The sequence below is a fragment of the Lethenteron reissneri genome, chromosome 50, assembly GCF_015708825.2.
Source record: "Lethenteron reissneri isolate LAM-NWPU_2019-01 chromosome 50, ASM1570882v1, whole genome shotgun sequence".
NCBI classification, from domain to species: Eukaryota; Metazoa; Chordata; class Hyperoartia; order Petromyzontiformes; family Petromyzontidae; genus Lethenteron; species Lethenteron reissneri.
Genome location: NC_083828.1, coordinates 8,944,662 through 8,963,936, shown reverse-complemented (window position 1 = coordinate 8,963,936; position 19,275 = coordinate 8,944,662). Strand labels below are relative to the sequence as shown.

The window sequence follows — 19,275 nt, the reverse complement described above, 5'->3', positions numbered from 1 at the left end:
CTCTTTAGTTATTTCCAAACGTCTTTCTCACGTCTTCTTTACTTGGTTGTTGTTGTTAAATGATTTTCCGCCTTGCCACGCACAGCGCTCTGAGAGCGCTTGCTTGAGGGCGCTTTATGAATGTACATGATCACATTAACATCCCCATGATGCTTCTGCCCGCATCCACGCCGCCCTGTCCCCCTCCACCCGTAATGTTTACCACTGCCGCTGGCGGTGGCACACAAACAGCAGCAACAACAACAACAAACAGCACTCAACACGTTTGTCAATAACAACAGTTGTGGCCTTAGAGGGGAATAAAAATATGTATATGAATAAGGGTCATTGCCCGAAACGTCGTCCATAATATATTTTGTTCAGGACACGGCGTCGTTATTGACGAGCGTGTCGAGTTTTGTGTTGTTTACTGTGCAGCAGCAGCACCAACTCATTTGTTCAATGAGAATTCATCGATGACACATTCATAAATAACGCAATCGCCTCGCCTCCCTATCTCTCTATGCGATGTGAAGAAGGGCGACTGCCCGAAACGTCGCATATTTAAACAGATTTATTTATTTATTTCAGTGTCATTGGCGAAAGGGTGTTGAGCTTTCTCGGTTGTTACTTTCTCCAGCGGTCAACTTGATGGATTTTTTTCTCCTCTGCTGCGCCAATCCAACTCTCAGTCCCCACTGATTGAAAACTTTCAGCTGCAGGGCCAATTGGTACGCCGCGTTTTATGAACTGCACACACGTGCATGTATGATTATCGCGAGTATATATTCCATCCATTTATCATCATCATCATGTATCGTCGTCGTTAATTTATCCATCACAGATTCGCACCCATCATCGATTTAATTAAAGCTCGTCTCCGCCAATTACATTCATACGTTTCACCGTTCGTTGAACACGTAGGCTTTCGCGACCAATATTATTAATAAACGTTTTTTCGGGTAAGATCGCGTTAGTTATAGCTGTGTCGTATTCATCCACCACCCGACACGGCCAAAGACCGTTATTAATTCTCTGTAAATTCCTTGAATAATAATAATAATGTACGTGTATTGGTAATGCGCCTTTTACTGATGTCTCAAGGCGTCTTGTAAGAATACGGTTAAGGAAAGGCTAAGAGAGACGGAAACGCTACATAGAATAAATTGACTTACGAAGATGTGTTTTTTAGACGACGCTTAGAAGTGTCCACATTATCAGATAAACGAATTTTAAACGGTAGCGAATTCCACAACAGAAGCGCAGACACAGCGAACGAGAATCCATATATCCCGTGTGTATATATATATAATACATGAAGCTAATTATTGAAAGCGAAGTGAAATGACAATTAATTGAACACACGAAGCGAACTTGAGCCGTTTTTTTTATTTTTTTGCCGCGACGATTTTGATGAGTGGGAATCGCCGCGTCTCCCACTCGCCGAGAGAGCTGAGATGATGGGTAGGCGAAATATCCGAGAAGGTCGGTTATGCGAACATTTTTAAAATATATATATAAAGATGCCTTGCACTGGTCGGTTAATCGGGCGGATATGCGACGTTGTTCTGCGATTAGCACGTATGGTGCGACGTAAGTTCAACATGCACGCGCGCGTTCTGCAGTGAGCATGATGATGATGGCAGGCGATTGCTTTCGGGAAGGCTGCAGTTCTCGTGATGCGACTATGAACGCAACTCTGACGCCACCGTCATCGTCATCGTCGGCTGTGATCGATCCACTGCTGGATCAAAGCCTCCCCCCTCCCCCCACCCCCAAGTCGTTCCCATCAGTCACCATCCTGAGATGCAGCAATATCGTGCATCGCTCTCACGAACTGGCTCGAATTTAAAAGGAGCCGGGCACGCGTGAGAGCCGGCGACACGCGCGCACACGGCCACCCGAGTGAGAAGATGGGGGGTGGGGGAGTGGGGTTATTGCGTCTTATAATCGGGAGATTGCGGCGATATCAGAGGTCTAGCGGTGTCAGTGTCTGCGCGGGGCTTCGCGGTCGCGCTACGTTTTCGGCAGCGTGTCCGACGTTTCGCTCCACGTGCCGGGAGCTGCTTTCGGACCCGAACACACGCGGGAGATCCGCACAGCGCAACCGCCAATAGCTCTGCCCACGCAGTCCTTAGCGTATCGCGTTTACCAAAGATAAAGAATCCCCATATAGCCTAAGTAGACTGTTGGGGCAAGTGCTGTTTGCGAGCACCTATGAAGGCCCGGCACGGCACACGAGGGAGTCGGTGGTCCAGGACCACGCCCGACCGCCTTTGTCTCCCCCATTAGCGATGTTTACACACCGCACCAGGTACTCGTGTGAGGCTGAGTCGACCTAGGGGAGGCCCCGTACCGGTTCAGATAATCGTCGCTGATCTTGGCCGTGAGCGGGAATCGAACCCGTGTCACCGTGTTGGTAGCGCATCGTGCTAACCGCTACACGGACAGGTCACCGCTACACGTGCACACTGTGTACACGGGCAGGTCACCGCTACACGTGGACACTGTGTACACGGGCAGGTCACCGATACACGTGCACACTGTGTACACGGGCAGGTCACCGCTGCACGTGCACACTGTGTACACGGGCAGGTCACCACTACACGTGCACACTGTGTACACGAGCAGGTCACCGCTACACGTGCACACTGTGTACACGGACAGGTCACCGCTACACGTGCACACTGTGTACACGGGCAGGTCACCGCTACACGTGCACACTGTGTACACGGGCAGGTCACCGCTACACGTGCACACTGTGTACACGGACAGGTCACCGCTACACGTGCACACTGTGTACACGTGCAGGTCACCGCTACACGTGCACACTGTGTACACGGGCAGGTCACCACTACACGTGCACACTGTGTACACGAGCAGGTCACCGCTACACGTGCACACTGTGTACACGGACAGGTCAACGCTACACGTGCACACTGTGTACACGTGCAGGTCACCGCTACACGTGCACACTGTGTACACGGGCAGGTCACCACTACACGTGCACACTGTGTACACGAGCAGGTCACCGCTACACGTGCACACTGTGTACACGGACAGGTCACCGCTACACGTGCACACTGTGTACACGAGCAGGTCACCACTACACGTGCACACTGTGTACACGGGCAGGTCACCACTACACGTGGACACTGTGTACACGGGCAGGTCACCACTACACGTGCACACTGTGTACACGAGCAGGTCACCGCTACACGTGGACACTGTGTACACGGGCAGGTCACCGCTACACGTGGACACTGTGTACACGGGCAGGTCACCACTACACGTGCACACTGTGTACACGAGCAGGTCACCGCTACACGTGGACACTGTGTACACGGACAGGTCACCGCTACACGTGGACACTGTGTACACGGGCAGGTCACCACTACACGTGCACACTGTGTACACGAGCAGGTCACCGCTACACGTGGACACTGTGTACACGGGCAGGTCACCGCTACACGTGGACACTGTGTACACGGGCAGGTCACCGCTGCACGTGGACACTGTGTACACGGGCAGGTCACCGCTACACGTGCACACTGTGTACACGAGCAGGTCACCACTACACGTGCACACTGTGTACACGTGCAGGTCACCGCTACACGTGGACACTGTGTACACGGGCAGGTCACCGCTACACGTGGACACTGTGTACACGGGCAGGTCACCACCACACGTGCACACTGTGTACACGGGCAGGTCACCGCTACACGTGGACACTGTGTACACGGGCAGGTCACCGCTACACGTGCACACTGTGTACACGTGCAGGTCACCGCTACACGTGCACACTGTGTACACGGGCAGGTCACCACTACACGTGCACACTGTGTACACGGGCAGGTCACCACTACACGTGGACACTGTGTACACGGACAGGTCACCGCTACACGTGGACACTGTGTACACGGGCAGGTCACCACTACACGTGCACACTGTGTACACGAGCAGGTCACCGCTACACGTGGACACTGTGTACACGGGCAGGTCACCGCAGCACGTGGACACTGTGTACACGAGCAGGTCACCGCTACACGTGGACACTGTGTACACGAGCAGGTCACCGCTACACGTGCACACTGTGTACACGGACAGGTCACCACTACACGTGCACACTGTGTACACGGGCAGGTCACCGCTACACGTGCACGCTGTGTACACGTGCAGGTCACCGCTACACGTGGACACTGTGTACACGAGCAGGTCACCGCTACACGTGGACACTGTGTACACGAGCAGGTCACCGCTACACGTGCACACTGTGTACACGGACAGGTCACCGCTACACGTGCACACTGTGTACACGGGCAGGTCACCGCTACACGTGCACGCTGTGTACACGTGCAGGTCACCGCTACACGTGGACACTGTGTACACGTGCAGGTCACCGCTACACGTGCACACTGTGTACACGGGCAGGTCACCGCTGCACGTGCACACTGTGTACACGTGCAGGTCACCGCTACACGTGCACACTGTGTACACGTGCAGGTCACCGCTACACGTGCACAGTGTGAGAGAGACAGGCCTTCATCCAGCGGTGGATTGGCCATGGTTGATGACGACGAATGAATAATGATATCATCTTCTTGGTTCTTTCGGTAAAGTCACGTAGAATGGAAATAATAAAATAATAAAAATAAAACATTATAAAGATCACCCGTATAGCCTGGACAGCGAGCGCACATGAAGACCGGCGCGGTAACACGAATGGGGGAAGAGGAGGAGGGGGGGGCATCACCACGCCCGGCCGTCTTTGTCTCGATGTTTACACCATTGTCACCAGGCGCTCATTTGTGGCCGAGTCGACCTAGGAGAAATCCCAGGACCGGTTCGAATATCCCGATGTCCCTGTCATTGCTCGCGAGTGGGGACCGTAGCACAGTGCGCTAACCACCACCGCTCACCCACCACCACCACCGCTCACCCACCACCACCACCGCTCACTCACCACCACCACCATCGCTATCACCAACCACCACCACCACCGCTCACCCACCACCACCGCCATCGCTAGCACCAACCACCGCCATCGCTAGCACCAACCACCACCACCATCGCTAGCACCAACCACCGCCATCGCTAGCACCAACCACCACCACCACCGCTCACCCACCACCACCACCATCGCTAGCACCCACCACCACCACCACCATCGCTAGCACCAACCACCACCACCACCGCTCACCCACCACCACCACCATCGCTAGCACCAACCACCGCCATCGCTAGCACCAACCACCACCACCATCGCTAGCACCAACCACCGCCATCGCTAGCACCAACCACCACCACCACCGCTAGCACCAACCACCAGCATACTCCAAACAACACCCAACCCTCCCTCACCTCCTACCTCCATCCCTATCCTCCTCGCCCTCTCCCCGTGCCTCTCCCTCCCCCCACCCTCTCCGCCCTCCCTCCCTCCCCTCTCCGCCAACTAAACCCGACCTCGGCTGCCCAATGAACACCGCGCACACGAAGTGCTGGGGCCGTGGAGGCTGGGCGCGCTCTCGCATTGTGGCTCACAGCTCTCTCGCGGCTTGCCCCCTTGCCGCCGCCGCCGCTGCTGCTGCTGCAGCTGCTGCCGCTTCTGCTGCTGCTACTGCTGCTTCTGCCCCATCTTCAGCCTCTCGCTCTGAGCGTCCAGTGCTGCGCTCTTCCCAAGACACGCAGCGAGAGAGGGACACGCGCGCGCACGCAGAGAGATCGAGAGTACGAGAGAGAGAGGGTTAAAGAAGAAGGGGTGTTGCATCTGCGGCTGCTGAGCGGAACGGCCGTGGTGGGTGCCGAGACGGAGTCGCGAATCGTGAAGGGAAATGCGGCAGCGGTCAGGCAACATCGCGTGAGTCATCCCGGCAGCTCGCCTAACCACATACCCGCACACCTACCGAGCAAGCCGACCCAGCCGCCGACCCCCCAACGCACCTAAACCTCCTGCATCCACCAACCCACCCAGCTACCTATCGACCTACTCAACTCATCTTCCGGCAGATACAACATTCAACAACAACAGCAGCAGCAGCCACTCACAACAACCTTCACCACCACCAGCAGCAGCAGCAACAACAACAACATTTGCACCCCTGCCCGCAGCCACCCAGTGGCGCGGTAGCTCCAGAGATGCATGGCAGGGTGCACTGTGCCTGGCACGCGGCTCGCATCATCGTCGCGTGAAGGAGGACTTCCCATCACCAGCATCACCGCCGCCGCCTCTTCCTCCTCCTCCTCGGCAGAGGAGATCGAGGCGGAGAGCTCGTTGGCCGTGGCGAGAAGAAACACGGCGAAGAAGACGAGGACATGGGTGATATGGGAGACAACTCCAAAAGTAAGTGGCGACCGACCCGCGTGTGCAGGAGCTAAGCTATGGGGGTCGCTCTCGTGGTGCTGGTGGTGGTGATGATGGTGCTGGTGGTGGTGCTGGTGGTGATGGTGGTCGCTCTCGCGGTGCTGGTGATGGTGGTGGTGGTGGAGGAGCTAAGTTCTGGTGGTCGCTCTCGGACGCAGACCTCCACTGGCACGGGGCTCGGTGGAGGAAGACTCGTGATGCTGCTGGTGGTGGTGCTGGTGGTGGTGGTGCTGCTGGTGCTGCTGGTGCTGCTGGTGGTGCTGGTGGTTCTGGTGGTGGTGCTGGTGCTGGTGGTGTTGGTGGTGCTGGTGGTGCTGGTGGTGCTGGTGCTGGTGGTGCTGGTGTTGGTGGTGCTGGTGGTGTTGGTGGTGGTGCTGGTGGTGGTGCTGGTGGTGCTGGTGGTGGTGGTGCTGGTGGTGCTGGTGCTGGTGGTGCTGGTGCTGCTGGTGGTGGTGGTGCTGGTGGTGCTTGGTGCTGGTGGTGCTGGTGGTGGAGCCGACCGCTCACGCTGTCTTCTGTTGCTCATGCTACTGCTGTTGTTGATGTTGCTGTTACTGCTGTTGTTGATGTTGCTGTTACTGCTGTTGACGTTGCTGATGTTGTTGACGTTGCTTCTTCTGCTGCTGCTGTTGTTGATGTTGCTGTTACTGCTGCTGTTGTTGACGTTGCTGCTGCTGTTGTTGACGTTGCTGCTGCTGTTGTTGATGTTGCTGTTACTGCTGTTGACGTTGCTGATGCTGCTGCTGTTGTTGATGTTGCTTCTTCTGCTGCTGTTGTTGATGTTGCTGATGCTGCTGCTGCTACTGTTGATGTTACTAATGTTGTTGTTGATGCTGTTACTGGCTGCCGTTGAACCTATTGCTTCTGCAGCTAATGATGTTGCCGCTAATTCTGTTGCTGCTGCGGCTGTTGTTGCTGCTGCTGTTGTTGCTGTTGCTGCTGCGGCTGAATTTGAATCCAATGCTGCTGACACCTTTGCCGTGTCGCTATTGCACACGACGACGGCAACTTCCGTAAACAGTTTCAAATGTGTAACGTGCGTGTGCATGTGTGTGCATATATGTGTGTGTGTGTGCATACATATATGTGTGTATGTATGAGTGTGTGTATATATGTGTGTGAGTGTGTCTTTGTAAAAATGGGCTCACTAATATTACTTGCCCCAACAGTCTAAGTAGGCTACACGGGGATATTTGTCATTCCATTCATGTGTATTTGTGTGTGTGTGTATATGTGTATATCTTTGTATGTCTTCGTATGTGCGGAGCGGTGGCGCAGTGGTTAGCGCACTGCCTGCTAACGTCGGGGACCCAAGTTCGATTTCCCAAGAACAGTGCCAAATATTAGAACCGGTCCTGGGCCTCCGCCTAGGTCGACTCGGCCTGAAAAGAGTACCTGGTGCGGTGTGTAAACATCGCCACTGTGGAGACAAAGGCGGCCTTAATAGGAGCTCGCTAACAGCACTCGCCCCCCCCCCCCAACAGCCCTTGAACGGCGTCTATAGGGTATCTTTGTGTGCGTGTGTGCATATATATAGGTTTGTGTAAAATCATATTCGCTCCGTTACATCGCATGGACGTACTGCACATGTGTGATTGCATATTTGCGCATATACGTGTGTGTCTATCTTCTGTGTATGCATACGTGTAATATAAAATGAGCATTACATCTGCGTTACGCGCGTGTGCGTGTGTGTGTGCCAAATAATGATATTAATTTACAGTCCTTTGTCAATCCACTGCTAGATGAAGGCCTCGCCGCTCCGTGTTGGTCGTGGAGGTTGTGTGACCATACTTCACCTCGCTGGTCAGTACGTGTAGGGCGATGGGTGGGGGGGTACAGGAATAGCTCAGACGTCACCACCAATCCACGTGTGTGTTTGTGTGTGTGTGCTGTGGAGGTGTGTATTGTGTGTGTACGTGTGTGTTTGCGTGTGTGCTGTGGAGGTGTGTGTGTACTGTGGAGGTGTGTGCATGTGTGTACTGTGTAGGTGTGTGTGTACTGTGTTTGTGTGTACTGTGTGTGTACTGTGTTTGTGTGTGTGTACTGTGGAGGTGTATTGTGTGTGTACGTGTTTGTGTGTCTACTGTGTGTCTACTGTGTGTGTAGGTGTGTTTGTGTCTACTGTGTGTGTACTGTGTTTGTGTCTACTGTGTGTTTGCGTACGCGTTTTTGTGTGTGTGTACGTGTGTTTACGTGTGTACGTGTTTGTGTGTGAAGGTGTGTTTGTGTACTTGTACTCGTGTGTGTGTACGCGTGTGTGTGTGTACATGTGTTTGTTTGAGTGTGTGTCTGTGTTACGTGTGTGTACGTGTGTTTGTGTGTTGTGTGTGTACGCGTGTGTGTGTCTGTGTGTGTGTACGTGTGTGTGTGTCTGTGTGTGTTTACGCACGCGTTTTGTGTGTGTGTACGTGTGTACGTGTTTGTGTGTGAACGTGTGTTTGTGTGTGTACGCGTGTGTGTGTGTACGTGTGTTTGTTTGAGTGTGTGTCTGTGTGTACGTGTGTCTGTGTGTGTACGTTTGTTTGAGTGTGAGTGTGTGTGTACGTGTGTGTGTGTGCGTGCGGTGGTGTAGCGGTTAGCGCTACGAACCCGGCCACCGGGTTCGTTTCCCGCTCACGGCCAACACCGGTGACGATTATCTGAACCGGTTCTGGGCCTCCCCCAGGTCGACTCAGCCTCAAATGAATACCTGGTGCGGTGTGTATGCATCACCATTGGGGAGACAAAGGCGGCCGGGCGTGGTGTTGGCCACCCACCCCCTCGTGTGCCTTCATAGGTGCTCGCTAACAGCACTTGCCCCAACAGTCTGTTAAGGCTACACAAGGGGGGATCTTTGTATTCATCATGTGCATGCCCGTGTATGTGAATGTAAATATAAACGTAAATACATGTGTTTGTTTACAAGTGCACGTGTGTGTGTGCATTTGTGCCTGTGAGTATATAACACATTGCCTACAATGGAACGTATATGCCTGCTACGTGCCATGAAAAAGGGCAATGGTACGAAACGTCGCCTATTTGTTCTTCCTCGTAAGGGAGGCTGCCAACTCGGCAGCAGCAGCATCGCCAAATGATTTGCTTATTCTTTTACCGATGTGTTTGTGTGTGTGTATATGTTTACACGCATAGTACATTATATATATTAATATGTGTGTGTTTTTGTGTGTACGTGCGTGTTTATGTTATATATATATGTGTGTGTGTAAACGTGTGTGCGTGTAATTGTTTTGTACATACTGTTGTTGTTGGTGGTATGTGCGTGTGTGTACAATGTGCGTGTGTGTACTATGTGCGTGTGTGTACAATGTGCGTGTGTGTACTATGTGCGTGTGTGTACAATGTGCGTGTGTGTACAATGTGCGTGTGTGTACAATGTGCGTGTGTGTACAATGTGCGTGTGTGTACAATGTGCGTGTGTGTACAATGTGCGTGTGTGTACTATGTGCGTGTGTGTGTTGAACTTCTTTCGCACGGTACGTAGCCAAGCGTGCTAGTCGAAGGTGCGGGTCAAATGAGTACCTGGGTGCGGTGTGTAAACATCGCCACTGGGGAGACAAAGGCGGCCGGGTCGTGTTGCTGCCCACTCACCACCACCCCCACGTGTACCTTGACAGGTGCTCGCTAACAGCACTTGCCCCAACAGTCTGTTGCAGGCTACACGGGGGATCTTTGTCTGTGTCGCACGTGCGCGCTACGGACCTGGCGACACTCGAGTTCGATTCCCGCACAGGGCCACGAAAAACGTCAGTGGCGAATGTCTTGAACCGGTTCGTAGCGCCCTCCCAATTGCCGTGGGTGAACATCGGCCCCTGGGGAGACAAAGGCGGCCGGGCGTGGTGCTGGCCACTCACCCCCTCGTGTGCCGTGCCTGCCTTCATTGGTGCCCGCTAACAGCACTTGCCCCAACAGTCTGTTAAGGCTACACGGGGGATCTTTATTTTTGTATGCACTGCATACACTCCTACGTGTGTGTGCGTCTGTATATGTAGGACTGTGAGTTTGTGTATGTATATGTGTGTGTGTGTATATGTGTGTGTGTATATGTGTGTGTGTATATGTGTGTGTGTAAGTGTGTGTGTATATGTGTATGTGTGTAAGTGTGTGTGTATATGTGTATGTGTGTAAGTGTGTGTGTATATGTGTGTGTATGTGTGTGTGCATTGTGGGGAGCGGTGGTGTAGTGGTTAACACGCTGCGCTACGAACCCGGCGACCCGAGTTCGATTCCTGCTCACGGCCAACACCAGTAGCGATTATCTGAACCAGTCATGGGCCTTCCCTAGGTCGACTCGGCCTCAAATGAGTACGTGTTGCGGTGTGTAAAAAAATATCGTTACTGGGGAGACAAAGGCGGTCGGGCGTGGTGCTGGCCACCCACCCCCTCGTGTGCTATGCCGGCCTTCATCGGTGCTACTCACTAACAGCACTTGTCCCCACGTCGTGTTAAGGCTATAAGGGGGATCTTTATCTTTGTTTTGTGTGTGTATATATGTGTGTGTGTAGTTAAAGTGTTTCTCCAAATCCGGTAACCCGAATTGGATTCCCGCTCACGGCCAACATCAGTGGCGAATTTCTAAGCCAGCCCCGAGCCTCCCTTAGGTCAACTCGGCCTTAAACGATTACCTCGTGCGGTGTGTACACATCAGCACTGGGGAGACAAAGGCGGCCGGGCGAGTGCCGTTCCTGCCGCGTCAAAGGTGCTCGCTACACTTGCCCCAAATGCCTGCGAAGGCTACACGGGGGAGCTTTGTGGACTTATCTTAAACAATATACACAACATCACGTAATAGCGTGTGTATATACACACTGTACATATTTATATAAAATGCGTGCGGATGTTGTTTAACCAGATTATATTTTTTTTTGTATAACTACGATTCACGTTTTAACGAACACGGTTATTTATACAATATTTAATAAAAAATATATATTGAAAAATATTTTAAAACATATTTTAATATATATTTCAATATAGAAAAATACTATATAAATATATCTAGAGGCTATTTTGTCCCAATTGCACCCCTAAATGTACACGGGCGGTGCTGGTAGGGTGGCAATAAACCCACCGGCCGTGGGAAATAGAGAAATCCTCCCGGACGATCCGTCAGCATTGGGTACGGGACGTGGAGTGGGGGGGCAGCGAGAGTCGCGCGCGGAGCTCCACATCAAGCTGCTCTTCCTATCAGACTGAGCAGTCCGGAACGTCGAACTTGGCGGCGCTGTCTGTGTGTTGTGTTGTGTGTGTTGTGGTGTGTGGGGAGCGGTAGTGTAGCGGTTAGCGCTACGCTGCGCTACGAACCTGGCGACCCGGGTTCGATTCCCGCTCACGGCAAACACCAGTGACGATTATCTGAACCGGTCCTGGGCCTCTCCTAGGTAGATTCAGCCTCAAATGAGTACCTGGTGCGGTGTGTAAACATCGCCGCTAGGGAGACAAAGGCGGTCGAGCGTGGTGCTGGCCACCCACCTCCTCGTGTACCGTTCTGGCCTTCATAGGTGCTCGCTAACAGCACTTGCCCCTACAGTCTGTTAAGGCTATACGGGGGATCTTTGTGGAGTGGGTGGTGGTGTAGTGGTTAGCGCTACGCTGCGCTACGAACACGGCAGAGACCCGAGTTTGATTTCCGCTCACGGCCAACACCGGTGACGGATTAACTGAACTGGTCCTGGACCTCCCCCTAGGTCGACTCAGCCTCAAATGAGTACCTGCTGCGGTGTGTAAACATCGCCACTGGGGAGACAAAGGTGGCCGGGCGTGGTGTTGGCCGTCCCACCCCCATCGTGTGCCGTGCCGACTTTCACAACGGCACTTGCCCAACAGTCTGGTGAAGGCTATATGGGGGATCTTTGTCTTTGCTAGTGGTGGTGGTGGTGGTGTATGTGGTTGTCGTGCATGTGCGCGCGTTGATGTCTGCGGTGGTGTATGGGGAGCGGTGGTGCAGCGGTTAACGCACTGCGCTACGAACTCCGGCCGCACGAGTTCGATAACGGTGGCAAATATTTGAACCGGTCCCGGACCTCCCCTAGGTCGACTCTGCCAGAAACGAATGCCAGATTGCAACGTATAAACTTCAGCACTGGGGGAGACAAAGGTGGCCGGGGCGTGGGTGTTGGCCACCCCCTCCCTCGTGCGCTGTGCCGGCCTTCGTAGACGCTCGCAAACAGCACTTGCCCCAATCAACTGTATGTCCGTACGGGGGATCTGCATCTTTTTCTTTGTTGGTGCGTGTGCGCGTGAAGATTACTTATGCGTATCTAATTACGTCGTTAATGATTACCATATATGTACGTTGTACTCTCGTGGTAGTGCCTTACGCCGACGATTCCGTCTCCGTGGTTACAACGGCTTCATTGTCTGACACGGCCCAGCAGGAGCACGCGCACGCGTACCCGGGCACACCACATCCAGTATGCATCATCCTGTAAATGTTCGCTGGAGAGAGACACGTTATAGCCCTCGTCTCGGACGCGAAATTTCTGCATCGCACGATCGTGAGCGATGGAAGGAGACATTCATCCAGCAGCGGATCGGCCATGGATGACGACGACGACGATGATGACGATGGCCACGACTAATGACGCAACGGAGCAGCGTTCATTTACCGAACGAATTGTAACGAGTCCGAATGCAGCGTTCTGCGCGGATTCTATTCACGATAATTCTCTCTGCACGGACTGCCAACGTTCGGGACTACGGCCGTGGGCTTACGTGGGCGCGTGGAGCGAAACGTTGGACGTCGTCGGGAACGACAGCTGCATAATAGCAGCGCGACAACCCGCGCCGTGCACCGCAGCCATGCACTCTCGAAACGTCAGCCACCGATGTTCATGACGAGTTTCTCGGTATGTGCGTGTGTCTGTGACTCTCTGTGTGTCTGTGTGTGTGACTGTGTGTGTGTCTGTGTGTGGTGTCTGTGTGTGTCTGTGTGTGTCTGTGTGTGGTGTCTGTGTGTGTCTGTGACTGTGTGTGTGTCTGTGTGTGTCTGTGACTGTGTGTCTGTGACTGTGTGTGTCTGTCTCTGTGACTATGTGTGTGTGTGTGTCTGTCTGTGTGTCTGTGTGCGTGGGGAGCGGTAGTGTAGCGGTTAGCGCGCTGCGCTACGAACCTGGCGACTCGGTTTCGATTCCCGCTCACGGCCAACACCGGCGACGATTATCTGAACCGGTCCTGGGCCTCCCCTAGGTTGACTCAGCCTCACACGAGTACCTGGTTCGGTGTGTAAACATCGTCAGGAGGGAGACAAATACGGTCGGGCGTGGTGTTGGCCACCCACCCCCTCGTGTGCTGTTCCGGCCTTCATAGGTGCTCGCTAACAGCACTTGCCCCTACAGGGGATTCTTTGTCTTTGTGCGTGTGGGGAGCGGCAGTGTAGTGGTTAGCACACGAACCTGGTAGAGACCCGAGTTCGATTCCCTGCTCACGGTTAAAATCGGCGAGAAATATCGAAGCGTAAAACATCAGCATTGGGGAGACAAAGGCGGTCGGGTGTAGTACTGTACTCCCACTCCACCCGATCGCACTTTCCTCAACAGTCTCTGCAGGCTACACGGGGAATGTGTCTTTGCGTGCGTGATTGTATGGATCGATTCATCCATTAAATGAGTACCTGGTGCGGTGTGTAAATATTAGAATCGGGGCGTGGTTGCTTGTTCCACCCACCCCCTCGTTGTGCCCGTGCCGGCCTTCGTAGGTGCTGCTCGCTAACAGCACTTGACCCCAACAGTCTATGTAGTAGGCGATTTGGGGGATCTTTGTCTTTGCACGGGTATTTATGTGCGTGCGTGTTGTGGGTGGGGAGCGGTAGTGTAGCGGTTAGCGCGCTACGCTACAAACCTGGCGTGCCGTGTTCAATTCCCGGCCAATAACACCAGTGGCGATTTATCTGAGCCTCCTCTAGGTCGACTCAGCCTCAAATGAGTAGCTGGTGCGGTGTGTAAAAATCATCGCCACTGTGGAGAGAAAATTCGGTCGGGCGTGGTTGCTGTTCCACCCACCCCCTCGTGTGCCCTGCCGGCCTTCATAGGTGCTGCTCGCTAACAGCACTTGCCCCAACAGTCTGTTAAGGCTACACGGGGGATCTTTGTCTTTGGGATGCGCTAAAGATTTTCGGATGAATCTGAAAATTCAGATTTTTGTTTTTGTTACATTTCGGATTATTAAATCACGTCACTCCCGAACTTTTTTCCCCCCCCGCTAAAAATTGAGTGACGTCACTATTGTCAGCACGAAGATGTAAAAAAATTGGTCCCAAAAAAAAAATCCCACGTGTGCATGCATTCTTTTATTAGCAATGCAGAAGGTCCATTACCGAAACGCCAGCTGTTATTGACGAACGCATTGCGTGTACGAGTGTAGTTTTTTACGCTACGCACCGCACCGCATAGCGCACTGCACTCCCAAGTCGGCGACACGAGTTCCATTCCCGCTCACGAACCAATGACAGTGGCGAATATTAGCATCGGTCCCGGGCCTCACCTCGGTTGCAAATGTGTAATCATCAGCACTGGGGAGACAAAGGCGGCCGGGCGTGGTGCTGGCTACCCATTTCCTTCATGCGCTGTACCGATCTTCATAGACACTTGCTAACAGCACTTGCCCCAACAGTCTGTTAAGGCTACACGGGGGATCTTTCTCTTTGGGATGCGCTAAAGATTTTCTGATGAATCTGAAAATTCTGATTTTCTGTTGAAGGCGATATACGGGGGGAGAGGGGGTCATTGCCTTTCTGTTGATACGAACGGTGTGTGTTGCGTGTATTCCACGCACTCGTGTCGTTTATAGGGGGCTTTTTGACCATACTTTACCACGCTGGCTTGGTAAATTTGTCGGGAATGCGGGAATGACGGATTCTGATACCACGAGCCCACTGACGTGAGCTGTGGCCCCGAATCTAACCCAGGTCACAGCAGTTGGCAGTGCACTCACGGTCCAAGTATATCCACTTCATTAACATAGAAAGTGTACAAAAAGATACTTCATTAACATATCAAGCAATTTACGCAAATATATATGCGTCTATGTACTTTTAAAACAAATTGATAACAATCGATACACAAATGTTTGACTATAATTAATTTGTTTAAACGGCTGCGTGATAATGCCGCTCACAAGCTGCGAGATGATGAAGTGGGGGGGGGGGGGGGGGGGGGCACACGTGGATCGCACAACACTCGGCAGAGACATCGCACTGATCCTTCGCCCAGCGGCGGGTAGACCACGGCGACTGCCATATCATCGTTGTTGTCTGTGTTGTTGTTGTTGTCATCATGACGCATGGGAGAGGCGCGTGCTTGGACTCGTAGTTCGAGACGAGAAAGAGGTGGCTCCCGTTCACCCCCCCCCCCTCCTACGCATTTCGGGGACCTCGCTCCATCCTCACACAGAGCAATCTGCGCGCACAAGCGATCCCGTGACCGGGGGAGTCGAGAGGGGGCCGGTGGTGGTGGTGGCTGACGGCTCTGATTTCTTACTCTATTGGGGGAGAGAGGCTGGAGATGGCGGTGGGGGTGGCGGGGTGCTGGATCGGCCACTGAACGGCACGGAGGAAGGGACTTTCTGTCCTGGATTGAATTCACCGCGGTTCGTTCATCCAATTCCGAAGACAAAGGCTGGGGGGGGGGTGCCTTGGTCGAGGCTGTGGCGGAACAGCGCCGCATGAGAGAAGGAGGGGGGGGGGTCACGCAAACGTGGAGGCGTCCCCGTCACCTCGTCACGTCATCACGTCGGCGCGTGGTCAAAGCGAGCCGTGGGGGGGGAGGGGGTCGCTTGGGGCAGGACGCACGCGGGGGGGGGGGGGGGGTCCGGGCGGCGCCGATGTCGCGAGGCTGGAGACGGGAACTGACGGGGGAGCCACGGGTGGGGAACCCCACAGAGAGGGGGAGACGACCCCCCTGCGTGGAGACGGAGCTCGCTTGGAGCCCGCTCGGAGCCGGCTCACGGAGCCTGGTCACGGAGCCAGGTCACGGAGCCTGGTCACGGAGCCTGCTCAACGTGGAGCAGTGAGATGGACCTCTGGCGTCCATCGCGTGAAGGATGTGGAGGTAGGGTAGCCGATATTGGGGAGGTGGGTGGCCGATATTGGGGAGGTGGGTGGCCGATATTGGGGAGGTGGGTGGCCGATATTGGGGAGGTGGAGTGGCCGATATTGGGGAGGTGGGTGGCCGATATTGGGGAGGTGGGGTGGCCGATATTGGGGAGGTGGGTGGCCGATATTGGGGAGGTGGGTGGCCGATATTGGGGAGGTGGGTGGCCGATATTGGGGAGGTGGGTGGCCGATATTGGGGAGGTGGGTGGCCGATATTGGGGAGATCGGGTGGCTGATATTGGGGAGGTGGGTGGCCGATATTGGGGAGATGGGGTGGCCGATATTGGGGAGGTGGGTGGCCGATATTGGGGAGATCGGGTGGCCGATATTGGGGAGATGGGGTGGCCGATATTGGGGAGATGGGGTGGCCGATATTGGGGAGATGGGGTGGCCGATATTGGGGAGATGGGGTGGCCGATATGGGAGATGGGGTGGCCGATATTGGGGAGATGGGGTGGCCGATATTGGGGAGGTGGGTGGCCGATATTGGGGAGGTGGGTGGCCGATATTGGGGAGATGGGGTGGCCGATATTGGGGAGATGGGGTGGCCGATATTGGGGAGGTGGGTGGCCGATATTGGGGAGATGGGGTGGCCGATATTGGGGAGGTGGGTGGCCGATATTGGGGAGGTGGGTGGCCGATATTGGGGAGGAGACTGCTGGCTGCTGCTAATTATTTAATTGTTTTCATTACATAAGGCGTGCCTTACGTTTTACATAAGCCGCGGTGGTGCTGGCTTTAAATAGGATTGGTCAAGAGATGTCTTAAGTTAGCGGCACATTGCGTGTATATTTATAAAATACTTAACAACGTACTGCGTGCAATCACGTTGGTGTAGATGCCGATGATATTCTAGAAGGGCTCGGTGGGGTGAATCGTCGTGAGCGAGGTGAATGCGGAGTGACGTTCTCGAGAGGTGCTCGTCGATTTGCAGGTGAGTTCAGGTTCACTTAGCGCACTGAGTGGTCCTTAACCGACACTGCAGCCTTGCACCCCGTTCGGTTGTCGATCGATCAACAATGTACCATGTTAATGAATACCGAGGGTGTGGTGAAACAAAGTAAGTTGGCACGTACGTGTTTAATTTGTGTTTTCGATGATCTGCCTTCGACAAAAAAAATCTGGCGTGCCTCGGCACCAGAAAGGGCATCTCGCACCCAGGGCGGGCGGGGGGGGGGGGGGGGCACCCCAGGTTAAGAAGAAGAATAACAAGAACCACACTTTAATTCTAGATTTGAAGCTTTCATACTCTTTGGTTTTTTCGGTAAAGTCACGTCGGTAAAAAAATTCGAATAAAATAAATGAAAACAACTAACAAACGTCGTGATTTCATTCAGTTGTTTTCAATTATTTTGTTAGAATTTTTTTTTACCTACGTGACTTTACCGAAAACAACCAAAGAGTAAGAACCACACTGACTTAGGGGGAGGGTCAGGGCCGACATTGGTTCAGAGTCTCACGCTAACCCTCCCACCCCCCACACTCGAGTAAGTCCGCAAGTCGGCGGAGTGCGACGCCAAAGCCGCAAGAGAGCGAAGTGAAATCCCTTGCGATCGCAATGCCAAACAGAACGAGGGCAATTGCCCGAAACGTCGCCGCCTGCTAATCGAAGTTTCCGTTTAAGGCCGCGCGCAGTGTTGCCACCGGCAAATGCGTTGAGTGTCACGTGTGTACGGTATCTGCATGCGTGTGCTCATTGTGGTCTCAATTTACAAATGCTTATTTTTTTGTTACCAACAATGAATCATCGAAAGATTGTAATCGTTACTCCTCTGCTGTGAGCACATGCGCTGCACGGCGCTGGAGAACGTGGGAGACGCGGTGGTTGGAGCTGTTTTCGTGCATTGTGCTCTGAACCCGGCAAGCCTGAGTTGGATTCCCCAGGTCACGGTTGAAATCGGTGGCAAGTGATATCGGCCACCTCCCCCTAACCACCCCCCACAACAAAATCAAACTTCACCAAGCTGCACTGACCAGCGTGGTGAAGTATGCTCAACCCCGATACTATGAACACGGCGTGGATGGACCTCTATCCAGCAGTGAATTGATGAAGTGCTTTAGCCATTATCCATAATGGAGGTTTTTTGATGTCAGATCGCGTAAATATCTAAATGTGTCGTGAAACCCGCCGCCCACCACCCGACACGGCCAATTGGTAATGTTCGTCACACCGGTGTGTTGGAGAGTAAACCAACGACGACAATTGCAAATGTCGTGGTGGGTTTACTCTCCAACGCGTCCGTGTGCTGAACTCGTAACGAATTGGCCACGTTTTGTTTACGTGTCAAACCTCACTTAGTTGGCTGTGTCGGGTGGCGGAGACGGCGGGTTTTAACGACACACATTTGTATATTTACGCGATCTGAATCCCCCAAAAAACCTCTATTATGGACAATATTGTTCGCGAAAGCCGCCTGCTAAGTGTCAAACTGGCCTCAAGCATTCTACCCGTATTTCTGTTAATCTGGTTATGAGCCGTGCCGGAAAGTAAGACGCACCTCGAGAAGATTACGGGAACCTTGGTCTCGCACGCATGCAGCTACCGGACTACAAGACGCGCACACCCCCGATTTGGCTTGAAATACAAGGGGAAGGCTAAAATCGCGTCCTATAATCCGGACAATAAGGTGGCATGTGCTCCTCTTTCAACGGGGGGTTGCGAAACGGTGACCTCAAATTGTTGTAGGTCGTCGTGTTCAAAGTCGATGTCCCGTTTTTGGGAAGTCGGCAAACCGCGAAACCTATTCGGAACGGATCGCAGCATCCGCCCTCGATTCTCGATGGAAAGTCTCGAGACGCAGCCGAGGGTCTGTCGCTTGCTCAATGAGATGGTGTGTGGTATGTG

General features: G+C 53.5%; 1 protein-coding gene across 4 annotated transcripts in view; it reads left to right on the top strand.

Moving 5' to 3' along the window:
* The first annotated feature begins 1,424 nt into the window (after positions 1-1,424).
* Positions 1,425-19,275, top strand: part of LOC133355166 (insulin gene enhancer protein ISL-1-like) — a 48,822-nt gene continuing 30,971 nt past the window's right edge. For 2 of the 4 annotated variants that reach the window (XM_061572505.1, XM_061572502.1), the window contains exon 1: positions 5,476-6,319. In XM_061572505.1, coding sequence (XP_061428489.1) covers positions 6,119-6,319 — 201 coding nt within the window. In that variant the 5' untranslated portion in view covers positions 5,476-6,118. Of the gene's footprint in view, positions 1,465-5,475; positions 6,320-19,275 lie in introns of those variants that run through there. The other 2 variants (XM_061572503.1, XM_061572504.1) reach the window with 2 other exon arrangements.